This window comes from Pristiophorus japonicus, chromosome 6 (genome assembly GCF_044704955.1).
Source record: "Pristiophorus japonicus isolate sPriJap1 chromosome 6, sPriJap1.hap1, whole genome shotgun sequence".
NCBI lineage: Eukaryota > Metazoa > Chordata > Chondrichthyes > Pristiophoridae > Pristiophorus > Pristiophorus japonicus.
In genome coordinates, this window is record NC_091982.1 from 82,185,837 (window position 1) to 82,205,311 (window position 19,475).

The following is a 19,475-nucleotide window of genomic DNA, read 5'->3' on the forward strand; positions in this document are numbered from 1 at the left end:
TCATGTCATTGCGAGCCTCTGTTAGGTCCCTGATACATCGGTGTACTGCGAACTGGGTGATGTTGTTTATGTCACCTGTTGCAACCTGAAAGGAACCTGTGGCCTAAAAGTTGACAGCCATGGTGACCTTGATAGCCACAGGCTATGTTGTCCATGCCCTCATTTGAGGCTCGAGTTGTGGTAGCAACAGATGACATAGCTCGGTGACACCCGAGACATTGCTCTTGAATTAAGTTTATGTAGAAGAAGTGCTCCCTGAATACCCACTGTGGGTATAGCCTCCTGCACATTGCTCTCCTCCCTTTTCTGGCAGTTGTTCCTGCCCTGCGGTGTCTTCCTTGGTGCTTCTCTCATCCTCCAACCCTGAAGGGAGCTCTATTAAGACCACCTATGAATTCAATTAAACTATATCTGAGGCAGCCAACAAAAGTACATCAGCAGAATCTTTCTCTGTTCAGACAAAGTGAACTTTCCAGAGTGATAAAACAGTAAAAAAACACCCAGAAGTTAACCAGCAGTCCCAAATCAGAAACCATGGAACTAATCTGTAAGTGCTGCATGATCCCTTATAATAACACTGGTGATGGGGCCTTCCTGCTGGTTAGTGCCATGTTGTGCTGTGCGAGTTCATCACATGGCTATTGGAGTGCTGGGACATTTGAAAATGAGTCCTGCAAGAAGCGCAGGACCTTAAATTTGAATCAATGTTTCATAGAAATATAGAAAATGGGTGCAGGAGTAGGCCATTCGGCCCTTCGAGCCTGCACCACCATTCAATAAGATCATGGCTGATCATTCACCTCAGTACCCCTTTCCTGCTTTCTCTCCATACCCCTTGATCCCCTTAGCTTTAAGGCCCATATCTAACTCGCTCTTGAATATAGCCAATGAACCGGCATCAACAACTCTCTGCAGTAGGGAATTCCACAGGTTAACAACTTTCTGAGTGAAGACGTTCTCCTCATCAGTCCTAAATGGCTTACCCCTTATCCTTAGACTATGTCCCCTGGTTTTGGACTTCCCCAACATCGGGAACATTCTTCCCGCATCTAACCTGTCCAGTCCCGTCAGAATTTTATATGTTTCTATGAGAACCCCTCTCATCCTTCTAAACTCCAGTGAATACAGGCCCAGTCGATCCAGTCTCTCCTCATATGTCATCCCGGGAATCAGTCTGGTGAACCTTCGCTGCACTCCCTCAAGAGCAAGAACGTCCTTCCTCAGATTAGGAGACCAAAACTGAACACACTATTCCAGGTGTGGCCTCACTAAGGCCCTGTACAACTGAAGTAAGACCTCCCTGCTCCTATACTCAAATTCCCTAGCTATGAAGGACAAAATACCATTTGCCTTCTTCATCGCCTGTTGTACCTGCATGCCAACTTTCAATGACTGATGTACCATGACACCCAGGTCTCGTTGCACCTCCCCTTTTCCTAATCTGCCGCCATTCAGATAATATTCTGCCTTCAAGTTTTTGCCACCAAAGTGGATAACCTTACATTTATCCACATTATACGGCATCTGCCATGCATTTGCCCACTCACCTAACCTGTCCAAGTCACACTGCAGCCCCTTAGCGTCCTCTTCACAGCTCACACTGTCACCCAGCTTAGTGTCATCTGCAAACTTGGAGATATTACACTCAATTCCTTCATCCAAATCATTAATGTATATTGTAAATAGCTGGGGTCCCAGCACTGAGCCCTGCGGCACCCCACTAGTCACTGCCTGCCATTCTGAAAAGGACCTGTTTATCCCAACTCTCTGCTTCCTGTCTGCCAACCAGTTCTCTATCCACATCAGTACATTACCCCCAATACCATGTGCTTTAATTTTGCACACCAATTTCTTGTGTGGGACCTTGTCAAAAGCCTTTTGAAAGTCCAAATACACCGCATCCACTGGTTCTCTCTTGTCGCCACTCTACCAGTTACATCGTCAAAAAATTCTAGAAGATTTGTCAAGCATGATTTCCCTTTCATAAATCCATGCTGACTTGGATCGATCCTGTCACCACTTTCCAAATGCGCTGCTATTTCATCTTTAATAATTGATTCTAACATTTTCCCCACTACTGATGTCAGGCAAACCGGTCTATAATTACCTGTTTTCTCTCTCCCTCCTTTCTTAAAAAGTGGTGTTGCATTAGCTACCTTCCAGTTCATAGGAACTGATCCAGAGTCAATAAACTGTTGGAAAATGATCACCAATGCATCCACTATTTCTCGGGCCGCTTCCTTAAGTACTCTGGGATGCAGACTATCAGGTCCTGGGAATTTATCGGCCTTCAATCCCATCAATTTCCCTAACACAATTTCCTGCCTAATAAGGATTTCCTTCAGTTCCTCCTTCTCACTAGACCCTCGGTCCCCTAGTATTTCCGGAAGATTATTTGTTTCATCCTTCGTGAAGACAGAACCAAAGTATTTGTTCAATTGGTCCGCCATTTCTTTGTTCCCCATTATAAATTCACCTGAATCTGACAGCAAGGGACCTTTGTCTTCACTAATCTTTTTCTCTTCACATATCTATAGAAGCTTTTGCAGTCAGTTTTTATGTTCCCAGCAAGCTTCCTCTCGTACTCTATTTTTCCCCCTCCTAATTAAACCCTTTGTCCTCCTCTGCTGAACTATAAAATTCTCCCAGTCCTCAGGTTTGCTGCTTTTTCTGGCCAGTTTATATGCCTCTTCCTTGGACTTAACACTATCCTTAATTTCCCTTGTTAGCCACGGTTGAGCAACCTCCGTTTATATGTTCCTGACGTGCACTCCTGCTCCCAGCGCAGCCATTTTCACCAATATGGTGAGTGGCACACTTCTGGCCGGTAATGTGTGCACACTTCCTGCCTGCCATATTGGGACAAGGCCGACTTTCTAGGCTTTGCATTCTAGAAAGAAGGTGCTGGGAGTGAGGGAAGAAATGGGTTTACCTGATTAAATACATAAATTTATTAAATGGTGTAGATAAGATAAAACCAGATGACTGCTTCAGCAAAGGAGGACAAAAAAAAATCTGAATATTTTTTATAAACACAACTTGGCTGGGCTTGAATCCTATGTGGAAGAATACAATTCCTTTCCCTGAGGACTATTGGGGATATTAAATTAAATTAATTTGATGTTGCCTGAACCCAGATTACAGTGAGCATGAATCTACACACTAAGCGCTGGATTTTCGGCTTTGCTCATTTCGCGGTGGTAATGGCGGTGGGGCGGTAAAGTTTGCACCTGGGAAAAGTTTGCTCCTCAGTCAGCAAAATTTGGCAGCTGGGCTCTGAGTGTGGGGTAGAGCGCTAAGGGAGGCGTTGCACACTTCTGTTAAGGTGGTAGGCCAGCTGAGCATGCGAAAATTCCGAGCTAAACAACCGCCCTGGTGACGCTCTGAGAGAGGCCTGGGGAGAAAAAAAACCTGACAAAACAACACCAAAAACATTCCTAATACATTGCCCACACCACCGCAATATAAATCGCAAACTAAAATACAAGAAAAAACATCACACTTACCTAAGGTGGACATTACTTGCCTCACTGCAGCCGGTATAGGTCGGATCGCCCATTTTCACAGCTAGTCCCAGAAGGGTGCACAACACGGCACTATAGATCGGGCGGGACTCAAAAATTGAGCCGGTGTTGCAACCAGGGTCATTGCACACCGGCTCGCCTCTTCTGGGCAGTAATGTCCCACGACCCGCCGAAAGCGGTCCCGAAAACCACAGCGGTGCGCTGGAAGCTGGCCGTTCGCCCAGAAGAACTCACTGCCGCCATTGCCAGAGGCGGACAGGACCGGAAAATCCAGCCCTAAACTTCTCATGCTTCAGCACTAATTCACCACTGCATGGAAAATGTCATGCTGGTTCTATAAGGGAATGCTTTGCTAAATTTGGGATTAAGAAGTTGAGCTAAAATGTTCTCTTCATGCAAAGGGAAATTTCACTCCATGCTAGCATCCAAAAGGTGCAAATGTGAATTGTTCTGTTTCCCTGCCCACTTTTTTTTGAAAAAAATTAGCTCATACACAGGCCAACTGTAGCTATAATTGTAGGCAAAAGATTCCTGACCTATGGAAGAGGCAGGTTTCATGAACAAAAATTTTAAGCTTGTTTGGCATAGTATTGAAATTTACAGAGCAGGAAGGTCCGAGATTCATTTTCTGCTTTTTGCTAATATAAAAATCTCAGTTTAGACAGCAGTTAGGCATAACAATTGAGCAAAAGGCAAAATGTTAGTTGCTAGAAATCTGAAACAAAAACAGAAAATGCTGCGGACACTTTGTGCCTCGTATATACCTTTTTATTTCTTTTATTTCTCTCATTAGCCTTTATTTTTCCCTCTTGTGCATATCACTTCTGCCATATAACTATTCCCTGATCCTCACCACAACTACCGAATGTTGTGGTACAGAGGGATCTGGGTGTCCTCGTACATGAAACACAAAAACTTAGCTTGCAGGTACAGCAAGTAATTAGGAAGGCAAATAGAATGTTGGCCTTTATTGCAAGGGGGATGGAGTATAAAAGTAGGGAAGTCTTGCTACAACTGTACAGGGCGTTGGTGAAACCACACCTGGAGTACTGCGCACAGTTTTGGTCTCCTTATTTAAGGAGGGATGTACTTGCATTGGAGAGAGTTCAGAGAAAGTTCACGAGGTTGATTCCTGAGATGAAGGGGTTGTCTTATGAGGAAAGGTTGAGCAGGTTGGGCCTATATTCATTTAAGTTTAGAAGAATGAGAGGTGATCTTATTGAAACATATAAGATTCTGAGGGGGCTTGACAGGGTAGATGCTGAGCGGATGTTTCTCCTCGTGGGGGAAGCTAGAACTAGGGGGCATAGTTTCAGAATAAGGGGATGCCCATTTAAAACAGAGATAAGGAGGAATTTCTTCTCTGAGCGTCGTGAATCTTTGGAATTCTCTACCCCAGAGAGCTGTGGCGGCTTCGTCATTGAATATATTCAAGGCAGAGATAGACAGATTTTTGAACTACAGGGAAGCCAAGTGTTATGGGGAACAGGCAGGAGAGTGGAGTTGAGGCCAAGATCAGATCAGCCACTATCTTATTGAATAGCGGAACAGGCTTGAGGGGCCAAATGGCCTACTCCTGCTCCTATTTCTTATGTTCTTCTAACACTTTAAAGGTCATTCCACGGTGTTGATTTTAACACTGGTGGATTTTGGACAGGTGAATGTGGTAGAGTGAAATGCACTCACAGGTCTATGGTATTTTATGTCCTGAACCTCATTTAAAGAAGCTTTACTTTGCATAGTGGTGCCATCCTCTTGCATGGGACATTTGTGGTGTTATTTGACCTGACAGTGTTGGGCGCATGCCCAGTGCCACTCTATTGGCCCAGATTCAAAGTCGAACCTGACCTAGGAGTGTTTGTTGGAATAACATAAAGGGAGAATTTACCCAATGTTTTACCTGACTTAAAATGGTTAATGTAGACTCTGGAAAAATATGTTTTTTCCCTCCATAGAAGTTGTGTTTCTTCCACAATCTCAAAACATTCTTTCAGTAGAAAAAATAATTCAAAATAACACATTTACAATAAACTGAAAGTGGTTTCATGCAAACCATCTACGAATGGCTGCACTGTGTGATTCTATATGTACTATTTTGGAATAAGGTCATAGCTGCACACTTTAATCTCTCCTTCATTTAAGTCATTGCAGCACTTCCTCCCTATCTCCTTTTCCAGTCAGTTAGTTATACACATTTTAGAATTTATAATCAGCTGACATTAATTTCTATTTGGTATGTGGGAGGCACTTAAAGCTGCATGCATTTCCTATCCCTAGTTGCCCTTCATTGATATTTCAGAGGGTATCAAGAGTCAACCACATAGTGAGGAACAGACCAAATAGGGGTGGCAGGTTCCCTTCCCTGGAGGACATTTATGAACCATTTGGATTTTTTACGGCAGAGATAAATTATAAAATTACAATTCACAACTTACCACGGTGGTCATGAATTCTGAGTTGTTAGTCCAGTACCATACAGTACACTACTGTACCTGTGCTTATATAAGGCTCAATTAATGTTGTGTGATTGAAGCAGTTAAAGAATCAGAATTATAATGTTGGTCTTGCTCTTATTCTGTGTCAGTTTCCATCAATAACTATAACAGAAGAATTGCCTAAAGATGCCTCTGGCGAAGTAGACTACAAAGCCTTGGTAGAACAGTTGAAAATGTGCTCAAGCTTGCAAGAACAGGTTGAAATAATCCACGTAATCTATGTCAGGAAGTAAGATTTTTCTATTAAAAAAAATATATAGATATATTATTTTTTTGAGATATTGATTAACATGTAGTTTGATTATTTTTTTCTCTTTCACCACCCCTCTGTTCTGATGTGTAGGGGTATAGATTGGAATACACAACTGAGTGATCAGCCTGGTGCGACTGTCCGTGACCTCCTAGTAGAGCTGTACACAAAAGCTGGCACTGCTCACCAATGGGGACTAATCCGTTCTATTTCTGGTATGCTCCACAAAAAGATTGAAGAACTTGAGGAGGTAGCTAAAGATCTAATACTTCAATATTAAACTGCACAGTGCTTAATAGATATGGTGCCACGTATATTCATTTTAACATTTTCCTAGTCTGAAATCTGTTGGTATGCCACATGCTCCCTTAGCCCTTTTGTTAGTATTGTGAGTGTTTTATATCTCATTTATATTTAAAATGTCTGTGTACGTTAACTAAAAGTGGTGGAATTAGAGCCACTTGATAAAGTATAATTTTATGAGAATTTGTATAGTTCCAACTTCATCACAATGTAGCATTGAGCCTTTACATTTATTTAGGTAATATAATTATATTTTCAGGTTTGCTCTATTTTTGCCCCTTTACCTTTGAAAGTAGTGACTGTTTCTGGACAACATTTCAACAAGTGGCAGTGACCCTTTGACATGTAGCTTAAATTACTTATCTTTATGTATCAGCCTGGACAATGAATGTTAACTGGTTTTTTGATTGTGAAAGATAGCACAACTGAACCTTATCTTGTCATTACCCATGTATAGACTTTCCAACAAGTTACTGAATAATCAGCATGGGATACATTGGCTGCTTTTGTGACCATATGTGTACCCCATTGCTTACTTGCCTGAGATTGACTAACTTAGTACTGATCAGGGATTGAACCTGGGACTTTCTTATGCTGTATGGCCACACCATGTGATGCGTTTTCCATTAATAATGTAGTACTTGACTGAGATATTGGAGCATCTTCATTGTCAGTAACCTAAGTAACTTATTAATGCTGCATTGTGAATGGTATTTATCACAGGCCTGCACAATACTCTTGTCAAATCAGAAGCATCTGACTATTGGTCTTCCTCCTGAACCCCGTGAGAGAACTATTTCAGCGTGAGTACTTTACTGAAGACTGGCTGCCAGGTTACATTAGATTGAAATAGTTATGATATTAACTTATGATTTTCCTTTCTCATTAGACCCTTGCCACCTGATGAACTTACAAAACTGATTGAAGAAGCTAGCGAACAAAATTCCAGCCTGGCCATCCTCACGCAGGTTAGTTTATGCACCATAAGCTCTGTTATCAAGTCCAATTTGAAATCCTAGCTTTATACACCTTTAGCTTTATACACCTTTAGCTTTAATGGCCAATTCATGGTTCTCTCCCTGTTGCCAGTGGATTACTTCAGTCATTGTTGAGTTGGGCAAGATGTCCAATGGGATTGCTGCTATTCCTGTTGGACATCTACACGTGATTCAAATGGATCAGGTTGGATGGTTTTTGAATACAGTAAAAGTACAAAGATTGCTCTGCTACTTGATGTCACCAGTTCATTTAATGCTAAAGATACCCCTCTGGATACACTGGTGTGCATTGTCTATGATGTGTCTTCCCAGGGTTGGGAACACTGAATTGATTCCCAGACTAGTCTGACATTGCAAAGTTTATTTAAAATGAATGGAGCTACCTTGGGATGTGAGCTTAAGAGGGAAGGAAATCTGAAATTATGGATCTGTATTGGGGCAGGAAACCTTGAGTTTCTTTAAAAAAAAAATTTTTTTTAATGATCTTGTATAGATATTGGGGGGATACTATATACAGGAATTACTAGTGCCATGTCCACAATGGGCTCAATGTTTGCCACCAGTGGGCACCGTTTTTTTGCGTCCGCTGATTTTTTTTGAGCAATGTTGATTTTTGCAACTTTCCTCAAGGTTTGTACACCGGCTGCAACTGTCAGCACCAGATTATTTGGCATAGGTCTGGGTAAAAACTGCTTTCCGCGCCGCTTTTGGCCATTTAAGCAATTTTCCCCAACACCGATTTTTTTTTTTTAAGGACAGCGCAGAGTGGCCTTAAGTACCGATCAGAAAAACCCTACATTAAATTAAGGAAATCGGTGCTCAGGTCTGTATCAGAGTTGTTTCTTTGCCCTTTAGACTTGTTCATAAAGATAGTTTATAATGATCATGTTTAATACATTCCTTGCATCTCTTTACATTAAAGATTATTTACTTGTTCTGGTGTTTGGCCCCTGCTCCTGGTCCTGCTGCAACCCCGGGCCAAAAGGACCTCCCCCCCCCCCCCCCTCCCTCCCGGCCCTGTTTCAATCCTGGGCTGAATGGCCCCCCTGCTCCTGGCCCTGCTGCAACCCCGGGCTGATTGCCCCCCCCCCCCCTGCTGCAACCCCGGGCTGAATGGCCAGCCCCCCCCCCGGCCCTGCTGTAACCCCGGGCCGATTGGGCCCCCCCCCCCAATCCCGCTTCAATCCCAGGCCGATTGCCCCCCCCCGCTGCAACCCCGGGCTGAATGGCCAGCCCCCCCCGGCCCTGCTGTAACCCCGGGAGATCATCCCGCCACTCCCCACCTCCCCTGCCGCTACAAGCTCTGGCCATGAAACTTCAGCTCGCAAGTAGGTGGAGCTTCAGCCCTCCGTGTGTCTCTCATTACCCTGGCAACTTCTCTGTGTCTCTCACATTACTCTGGCAACCTCAGCTTTTGGCGTAGACTTGAAGCTCCACCTCCAGATTTAACTTTGGGTACCGCAACGCCAAAATGAAATTTTACTTTGGCGAAGTTCCAACTTTTTTTTCCGGCGCAATCGGGCACAAAAGTATCGGCCAAAAATCGACAAAGAGGAAAATTGATAATGTTCACATAAAGCACCAGAACTTCCAGACAGGACCTCTAACTTTCTTTATGAATCTTTTTCAGTTTCCTGGTTCATTTTTGTGATGATTGCCTCAAATTTTAAAAATGGTGCTGAATTTTTTTTTTTACAAATTGCTGTTCCACAGCAAAAAAAAATGTTGTGGCTTTGCTTTGTACCCCATTATACAATATGTTTATGTGATGAGACTAGAGGAGCTGGGATTGTTCTCGAGCTGAAAAGGTTAAGGAGTGATTTAATGGAAGCATTCAAAATCAGGAAGGGTTTTGTTAGAGTAAATAAGGAGAAACTGTTTCTACTGGCAGAAGGTAACCAGAGGACACAGATTTAAGGTCGTTGGCAAAAGATCCAGAGGTGAGATGAAGATTAAAACATTTACACAGCGAGTATTGTGGTCTGGAATGCACTGCCTGAAAGCAGATTCAATAGTAACTTTTAAAAGGGAATTTGATAAATATTTTGAGGGGAAAAATTTGCAGGCCTATGGGGGAAATAGCAGGGGAGTGGGACTAATAGTACAGCTCTTTCAAAGAGCCAGCACAGTCCCGATGGGCCAAATGGCCTCCTTCTATACTGTAAGATTGTATGATTTGATGTATTCAGAATTTGTTTTGCACATTCTTTATTTTACATTTATGCTGATTTCTTTTTTTGGTAGGAAGTTGTGGTTTACCTAGCAATGTACATAAGGACAGAACCCAATTTGTTTGCTGAAATGTTCCGACTACGTATTGGACTAATTATTCAAGTCATGGCATCCGAACTGGCCAATTGCCTCAAATGTTCAGGTAAAGCTTCTCCGAAACATCAGCAGTCTTTCTCTGAGGATGGTAAAACAAACTATGCCTGAAAATATATACATTCAAACTCTGAATTAATGTGTTCAGAGCCAGTCCGAGGAAAAATAATGATGGAGGTGGGGGTAGGGTAGGGGAAATAGTTTATAGATGTTTCCATACTCTGCCAGCGGTGGGCAGAATTCCTGGCAGTCCAACTGAGTAATGTTGCCTCATTACGTACAGGTGCCATCTCTACATTGGGAAGGTTTGCATGTTTTTATAAGTATTCCCTTCTGCAGAGACTGGACCCATTTCTCTGAATATTCCTCTTTCCTCCAAAAACAGATAGGACTCTGTGGGACTTGAAATTCTGTACCACTGGAAAGCTGGTGCTCCCCCCCGCCTTTTTGTGGCTATTAGCGCCACAATTTTTTCGTGGCTGGGCCATGCCATATTCAGCTCCAAAAGTGAGCAAATGCGTTCCAGCTAATGAACCCTTCCAAAGTGGATTTTTCAGCGATGTGGCTGTCTTAATTTGAGCGTTATGACCACTGAGAAATTCAGCATGCAGGTAAGGGTTTCTAATGAGCCAGCTGTTTGCAGCAAGGCCCTGAGGGGGGAAGGGAGTTGGAAGAATGGCTGGTGTAAGAGGTGCAAGGAGAGCCAACAGGTTCACTGATATGGAGCTGGAGGCACTGATGGACGGTGTGGAGGACAGAAGAAGAATACTGTTTCCTGACGTGGGGAGACCTGGCAGACAGGCAGTACATAATGCATGGAGGGAGATTGCAGGGGAGGTGTCGGGCACCTCCATATATGTGAGGACGCACTCTACCAGGAGAGTGCTGACCAGTCTGCACCCAGCCCTTCCAAGGTGGTGATGGGTCGACGCCTCCTAGCTCTGGGGTGACGGGGATCCTCCTCCTCCTCCTCCTGCACCACCACCTCCTCCTATTGCAGGGGAGGTGTCGGGCACCTCCATATATGTGAGGACGCACTCTACCAGGAGAGTGCTGACCAGTCTGCACCCAGCCCTTCCAAGGTGGTGATGGGTCGACGCCTCCTAGCTCTGGGGTAACGGGGATCCTCCTCCTCCTCCTCCTGCACCACCACCTCCTCCTCAGGTGGTACTGCTGGCTCGACCTCCAGCGGCTGTCTCCTCATGATGGCCAGGTTGTGCAGCATGCAGCACACCACGACAATTATGGAGACCCGTTGAGGAGAGTACTGCAAGGTGCCACCAGAGTGGTCCAGGTACCGGGACCTCTGCTTAAGGATGCCTATGCACTGCTCAATGATGCACCTGGTGGCCGTCCTGGGGTTCCGCAGAGGAGTGAGCAGCCAAGTGTTACCAAGCAGCCAACCGCAATCGGGCCAGTGAAGATGGCAGGCACACTGGTCTGGCGCAGAATGAACAAATCATGGCTGCTGCCTCCCTTGTTCACTGCCTGTCTGCACGGTGCTGACTGCGACGCCTTCTCTTGCATGCACCCCTGCTTCTGAGCAGGTGTACCAGGGTGTTACCTTCCCAACACTCTTCCCATCTTCAGGGTGAACCTGCCAAACAAGTCTCTGCAGCCCACAGGCCAGCACTAAAGAGTCAGACCTGAAAGTTGTACAAAAGTACAAGGGGATGTGCAAACCTCTGAGCAGCACTCAGCAGGTTTAATGGAGCCACAACAATGAATACAATTATATCAAAAGCTAAATACTGCGGACCATGGACAATTAAATAAACACACTAATAACTAATAAAACTATATCAAAAGATAAACACTGTGGATGCATGCTGGAAAATTAAATAAAAACAATAATAAGTAATAAAACTCTTTACCTACCAAAGGGCCCCAGCGGAGTCGCGTTCGAGCACCGGATCGAAAAGCTTATTGGGGCACTGCCAAGAAAAAGTCCTACCTTTTCCTCGGTGAATTTCGCTGTGGTAGTCCTTTTCCAGTGGCCTGCAGGCTGCAGGGCTCACCATTTGAAACCTTCTTTACAGCAGCTTCACCGTGCTGAATATGGCTCAGGGAGGGAAAAGTAGCCAACTGCGGCGGCCGATTGATTTTTTTCAATCGACCGCCCAAATTCCTTCAAGGACGGTGAATTTCAGGCTCTATGTCATAGGGCCACCTCACTACAATGTCAAATTCTATATTCAAAGAAAAATGTTGTTTCCAGTATGTATATGTTATTTTTAATGAAATTCCATAGCTCACACTACTGAGTTCAGAGAACGCACAGCGCCGACACTCTCGAGTTCAGATAGGAACGGGTGAGACCATGGAGGGATTTCAACATGAGGATGAGAATTTTAAAATCAAGGTGTTGGTGGATCATGAGCCAATGTAGTTCAACAAGCACAGGGGTGATGGGTGAATGGAACCTGCTGCGAGTTAGGACACGTGCAGCAGAGTTTTGGATGAGCTAAAATTCATTGAGGGTGGAAGATGGGAGGCTGGCCAGAAGAACATTGGAATAGTTGAGTCTGGTAAAAAGCACATAAATGTAATAATCATACATTATGGTCAGACCAACACAGAATATACTCACTTTTTAAAATGTTTTTATTCATTCACGGGATGCAGGCAAGGCCAACATTTATTGTCCATCACTAGTTTCCCTTGAGCAGGTGGTAGTGAGCTGACTTCTTAACCGCTGCACTCCCTGTGGTGAAAGTGCTCCCACAGTGCTGTTAAGTAGGGAGTTCCAGGATTTTGACCGTGATTTTGAAGGAATGGCAGAGGCAGTATAATCCTTAAGGTGTACTATTTTGAGGGTGGTGCAAGAACAGAGGGCCCTGGATAGGACAGGTTGATAATGCTGGTGGGATACTTGACTTTGTAAATAGGGGCATTGAATACAAAAGCAAGGAAGTCATGGTAAACCATTTCAAATCTCTGGTTAGGCCTCAGCTGGAGTATTGTGTTCATCTCTGGGCACCACACTTTAGGTACGCAAGAGAAGGCGTCGCAGTCAGCACCGTGCAGATAGGCAGTGAACAAGGGAGGCAGCAGCCATGATTCGTTCATTCTGCGCCAGACCAGTGTGCCCACCATCATCACTGGCCTGAATCAGGATTGCGGTTGGCTGCTTGGTAACACTTGGCTGCTCACTCCTCTGCGGAACCCCAGGACGGCCACCAGGTGCATCAGGAAGGATGTCAAGGTCTTGGAAATGGTACAGAGAAGGTTTACCAGGGTTGATACCAGGGATAAGGGTCTTCAGTTATATGGAGAGATTGGAGAAGCTGGCATTGTTCTCCTTAGAGCAAAGAAGGTTAAAGGAACACACTACCTGAAAGGGTGGTGGAACATAGGAACTTTCAAAAGACAGTTGGACATGTAATTTGCAGTGTTATAGGGAAAAATCTGGGGTGTGGGTCTAAATTGGACAGCTCATTCAAAGAGCCGGCAAGGGTGCAACGGGCCGGACAGTCTCTCTGTGCTGTAAAATTCTATGATTCTATGATTTAGTAAACATGTAGTCTGTGTTGTAGCTTCCCCAGGGTGGCATCTCATTTTCAGGCATGCCTGATGCTGTTCCTGGCATGCTCTTCTATACTTATTAACCAGGGTTGATCGCCTAGTTTGATGGTAATGATAGTGAGGGATATGCTGGGTCATGAAGTTGCAGATTGTGGTGGAATACAATTCTGTTGCTGCTCATGGCCCACAGTGCCTCATGCTTAAATTTGAGCTGCTCGATCTGCTCTGAATCTATCCCATTTAGCATGGTGGTAGTACCACACAACATGATAGAGGGTGTGCTTAGTGTGATTATACAGGTCACTACATAGAATCATACAGCACAGAAGGAGGCCATTCACAGTGTGTGTGCCACCTCTTTGCTATATAATTAGATCCCCATAATCCAGCAAATGTTTGCCTTTCAAATATTTATCCAATTACCTTTTCAAAGTTATTATTGAATTTGCTTCCACCTACCTTACAGGTTGTACATTTCAGATCACAACAACTTACTGCTCAACATTTTCCTTTCCTCATATCACCTCTGGTTCTTTTGCCAATTACATAAATCCATGTCCTCTGGTTACTGAACTTTCTACCACAGGAAGCAGTTTCTCCTTATTTACTCTTATTAAACCTTTCAAGATTGTGCACACCTCTCAATTCTTACCTTAACCTTTTCTGTTCTAAGAAGAACCACCTCAGTTTGTCTGGTTTTTCCACATAACTGAAATCTTGCATCCCTGCTACCATTCTAGTAAATTTCCTCTGCATCCGCTCTTAAGTGTGGTGTCCAGAATTGGCCACAATACTCAGCTGGGCCCTAACCAGTGTTTTATAAAGGTTTAGCATAACTTCCTTGCTTTTGTACTCTATGGCCCAGAAATTGGTCTATTTACTGTCACGAGTTACCACCGTAATTCTGGAAAGAATTTTGGTGAGGACCTTAGTACTGCCGATAGGAGCGCTGGCCCTTGAAATGTAAATTAAGATAGGGTGACTTAATGTCACACTCTGCGAACTTGGACCTTTGCGCTGAGTTTAGTGCTGGGTCCTAAGCTCGCTCTGAAAAACAAGCGTGCAGTAAACTGACAGAAACACTGTCAGCACTTCTTAAAGGGACACACGCATCTTTCAGATAAGTTTGTATTTAAACTTTTGGACTGAAATGTTTATATTTTATTGAAGTAGTGGCTTGGAGCAATACACGTTAAAAGTTTTTAAAGTGTGCAGGGAGTGCTGCTGGAAGGCCTCTGAGAAGACAGAAAATGCTGTAAATACTCAACAGCATTCGTGGAGAGAGAAATAGAATTTACTCCTAAGGTTGAGATGCTGCTTGAGCTGCTGAGTATTTCCAGCATTTTATGCTTTTATTTCAGATTTACAGCATCCACTTGCAGAGGGAAGAGGAAAGCACAGGGGAGGAAGGATGGAACCCAGACAGCCCCTTTTTGGCCGGGACTACAATCCCAAATCTCCATTCCACATTTGTCCCACACCTTGTTACTGACTATTACAGTGTCCTCTTGGCCACAATACTGAAAAAAGGCAACACAAAGCAAACTTTACAATCTAACTTTATACATCTATCCATCCAATATGACATCCAGAAATAAATGCATCACCCTTACACATTCCCTTACTGACTGTCTTGTGTGTGTCTTTGCCTATCCTACTGATGTCACCCAGTGACTGCAACTTGGCTGGTGGAAGGCTGCTGACTTTCAGTGGGGGACACTGCAAATGGCCTTGCTGGTCGTCCTTGATGAGCTGGTGGCTGGCAGTGTGAAATCGAGTGATGGTGTTTCTTCTTCTTTAGTCTCTTCTCCTTGGTCAACTATTTGCTGGACAGCCTGCATTTCTTTGGAAATGAGGAAGACACAAGGGTGGAGTTGTGGTGAGGGGAGGGCGGGAAAGCAAGCGGTGCATGCGCGAAGGATAACATATGAAGATATCAGCATCTTATATGCTTTCTGCCCTGCCGCTGGCCAAGGTAGGAGACCACCTTGACCACTGGTCTGAGGTCATGAAACTTCTTTATGCACTCGAGCCAGGTTGAGGGGCACCACAGTGATGACCTCGGTGATCTGTTCCCACATCCTTTCCGGAAGGCCTCCTAGCCCCTGTGGGTAAAGGACCTCTCTTACAGCATTAACCCCCTGCACAAAGCTGGAGTGCTGCATGCGAGACCCTGGGTGCCCCTTCCATAAGAACATAAGAATTAGGAGCAGGAGTAGGCCATTCGGCTCCTCAAGCCTGCTCCGCCATTCAATAAGATCATGGCTGATCTTCTACCTCAACTCCACTTTCCTGCTCTATCCCCATATCCCTTGATTCCCTTAATATTCAAAAATCGATCGATCTCTGTCTTGAATATACTCAATGACTGAGCATCCACAGCCCTCTGAGGTAGAGAACTCCAAAGATTCACAACCCTCTGAGTGAAGAAATTTCTCCTCATCTCAGTCCTAAATGGCTGATCTCTTATCCTGAGACTGTGACTCCTGGTTCTAGACTCCCCAGCCAGGGGAAACATCCTACATGCATCTGCCGTGTCAAGCCCTATAAGAATTTTGTATGTTTCAATGAGATCACCTCTCATTCTTCTAAACTCTAGGGAATATAGGCCTAGTCTACTCAATCTCTCCTCATAGGACAATCCCTCCATCCCAGGAATCAGTCTGGCAAACCTTTGTTGCACTCCCTCTGTGGCAAGTATATCCTTCCTTGGGTAAGGAGACCAAAACTGTACACAATACTCCAGGACCCTACATAATTGCAATAAGATGTCTTTACTCTGACACTCAAATCCTCTTGTAATAAAGGCCAACATACCATTTGCTTTCTTAACTACTTGCTGTACCTGCACGTTAACTTTCAGTGATTCATGTACAAGGACACCCTGGTCCCTCTGAACACCAACATTTCCCAATCTCTCACTGTTTAAAAAAGACTGCAGAGCTTTGATCTGATCTGTTGATTGTGGGATCGCTTAGCTCTGTTTATAGCATGCATGGAGTATGCATGTATGTAGTCCTGTGTTGCAGCTTCCCCAGGTTGGTACCTCATTTTTAGGTACATCTGGTGCTACTCCTGGCAGGCTCTTCTGCACTCCCCATTGAACAAAGGTTGGTCCCTTGGCTTGATGGTAATGGTAGAGTGAGGGATATGCCGGGCCATGAGGTTACAGATTGTGGTGGAATACAATTCTGCTCCTGCTGATGGCCCACAGCACCTCATGAATGCCAAGTTTTGAGCTGCGAGATCTGTTCTGAATCTATCCCATTTAGCACGGTGGTAATAGCACACACGATGGAGGACATCTTCAGTGTGAAGACGGGACTTCATCTGCACAAGGACTGTGCGGAGAGCACTGCTACCAATGCTGTCATTGACAGATGTATCTGTGAAAAATAGATTGGTGAGGAAGAGGTCAGGACCATGTCTCCAGACCTCATTACAACCTTGGTCCAAACATGGATAAAAGAGCTGAATTCCAGAGGTGAGGTGAGAATAACTGCCTTTGACATCAAGGCAGCATTTGACAGAGTGTGGCATCAAGGAGCCCTAGTAAAACTGAAGTCAGTGGGAATCGGGGAAAACTCTCCACTGGCTGGAATCATACCTAGCACAAAGGAAGGTGGTTGTGGTGGCTGGAGGTCAGTCATCCCAGCCCCAGGACATCGCTGCTGGAGTTCCTCAGGGCAGTGTCCTAGGCCCAACCATCTTCAGCTGCTTTATCAATGACCTTCCCTTCATCATAAGGTCAGAAGTGGGGATGTTTACTGATAGCTGCACAGTGTTCAGTTCCATTCGCAAGACCTGGACGACATTGAGGCTTGGGCTGATAAGTGGCAAGTAACATTCGCGCTACACAAGTGCTAGGCAATAACCATCTCCAACAAGCAAGAGTCTAACTCCCTCCCCTTGATATTCAGCGGCATTACCATCGCCGGATCCCCCACAATCAACATCCTGGGTGGGGGGGGGGGTCACCATTGACCAGAAACTGGACCAGCCACATAAATACTGCAGCAACAAGAGTGTGTCAGAGGCTGGGTATTCTGTGGCAAGTGTTTCGTCTCCTAACTCCCCAAAGTCTTTCCACCATCTACAAGGCACAAGTCAGGAGTGTGATGGAATACTCTCCATTTGCCTGGATGAGTGCAACTCCAACAATATTCAAGAAGCTCAACACCATCCAGGACAAAGCAGACTGCTTGATTGGCACCCCATCTAACACCTTCAGCATTCACTCCCTCCACCACTGGTGCACCATGGCTGCACTGTGGCAACTGACCATGGCTTCTGCAGCACCTCCCAAACTCGTGACCTCTGCCACCTGGAAGGACAAGGGAACACCATCATCTGCAAGTTCCCCTCCAAGTTACACACCATCCTGACTTGGAAATATATTGCCGTTCCTTCATCGTCGCTGGGTCAAAATCCTGGAACTCCCTCCCGAACAGCACTATGGGAGTACCTTCACCACAAGGACTGCGGCAGTTCAAAAAGGCGGCCCACCTTCTCGAGGGCAATTAGGGATGGACAATAAATGCTAGCTTTGCCAGCGACGCCCACATCCCAGAATAATTTGTTTTTAAATCAGATTTTTTTTTAAAGCCCAAACAGAATGACCTATCTAAAAATCATTCAATTTTTGTGGGTTAGTCTTAGGTTAATCATCCTTCAATATTGTGTCAACTATCGCATAATCTTTTTGTTTTTGTGATCTTTCAAATGTAACCTCCCTCTTTCTAGCTGTAACGTTTAAGCTTGTTGAGTCTTTTCTCACAGCTTATACTTTTTCTATACTCAAGATCGATCGTTAGCCTTTTTGCATCCTGTCTACTGCATGTATATGGTTTTTGTGCTGTGACCAGAATCAACTACGGTGCTCCAAGTGTGGTTTGACTAGTGCATTGGAAAGTCTCCACATAACCTCCAGAGGCTTATGCTAGAATATATTTGTGATATGATCATAGCATTCTGTTTGATTTTCTAATTGCAATAATCTCATCTTAATATTCATTCCCATCAATTTTGACTTTTTAGGTGAAGAAGCAACTGAACATTTAATGTCTATGAGACCCTTTGATTTGAAGACACTTCTGCACCATATTCTGAGCGGAAAGGAATTTAAAGTTGAGAAAAATGGTATTTTTTTAAAATTTTACCTAATTTATTCTTTTACTAAAGTATGTGCATGGTTATAACACTAATGAAATACACTGACCAAAAGTAATATTTAGTGCTCAGCAATGTGATCCGTCAAAGTAAGATGCTATTAAAATGGATCATTCTGAAACTACATCAGTGGCTTATAACCTCAGTTGACTTTTCCAACATGGATTCAATTATGAACAGGGAAAACTATAAATATGATTTGGTTAACTAACAATACTTTGCAGATGCCTTTTGTACTCACAAGTGTCCCAAAGCTGTTTCATAAGTGAATAGTGTGCTAGGCTGAATTTCTAGAACAATTTAAATATAAAACTAGAAATACAATCCTTGCCTTGTATAAGGCTTTGGTCTGTTCTCCTGTGGAACAGTAGCTGATTTTGGTCCCCTCACGGTGGGGGATGTCGAGGCGCTGGAAAAGGTTCAGAGAGGGTCACTTGATTTCTAACTAGTTTAATCATCAGGACTGTTTTAGAGAGCTGAGAAAAAGAACAGGCTTCCGGGGAATATATTGAGTTCTTCAAAATTATTCAGGGGTTAGATTCTGTACACGTGGATAGCTAACGTGAGCTCATGTATCTTCCATTATTATATATAACTGTATCCTAACATGCTATACATGACTGTAATAAGATATGACCTGTAACCACCAGCATACCTTACCACCAGGGGTGCACTTGCAAGAGACAAGTATATAAGGACAGGTCTCAGGCAAGTGCAGCATTCCAGAGCTGTGAAATAAAGGTGCAGGTCCAGAGTGACCTTGACTTCACAACATGCCTCGTGTGAATCTGTACTGAGGGGACAGAACTTTACAAGCTAGAAGGCAGACTATACTTGCATTGTAATCACCAGCTTCAGGTGACAATTACAATATGAGCTCAGTACT

The 19,475-nt window shown here is 44.2% G+C and overlaps 1 protein-coding gene across 7 annotated transcripts in view; it reads left to right on the forward strand.

Annotated features, from left to right (window-relative positions):
- The window catches only part of LOC139265726 (phosphorylase b kinase regulatory subunit alpha, skeletal muscle isoform-like), a 259,565-nt gene that overhangs the window by 180,225 nt on the left and 59,865 nt on the right, over positions 1-19,475 (forward strand). For all 7 annotated transcript variants that reach the window (XM_070883020.1, XM_070883021.1, XM_070883022.1 and 4 more), the window contains 6 exons: positions 6,109-6,248; positions 6,363-6,519; positions 7,296-7,375; positions 7,462-7,540; positions 9,815-9,944; positions 18,458-18,559. In XM_070883020.1, coding sequence (XP_070739121.1) covers positions 6,109-6,248; positions 6,363-6,519; positions 7,296-7,375; positions 7,462-7,540; positions 9,815-9,944; positions 18,458-18,559 — 688 coding nt within the window. The remainder of the gene's footprint in view (positions 1-6,108; positions 6,249-6,362; positions 6,520-7,295; positions 7,376-7,461; positions 7,541-9,814; positions 9,945-18,457; positions 18,560-19,475) is intronic.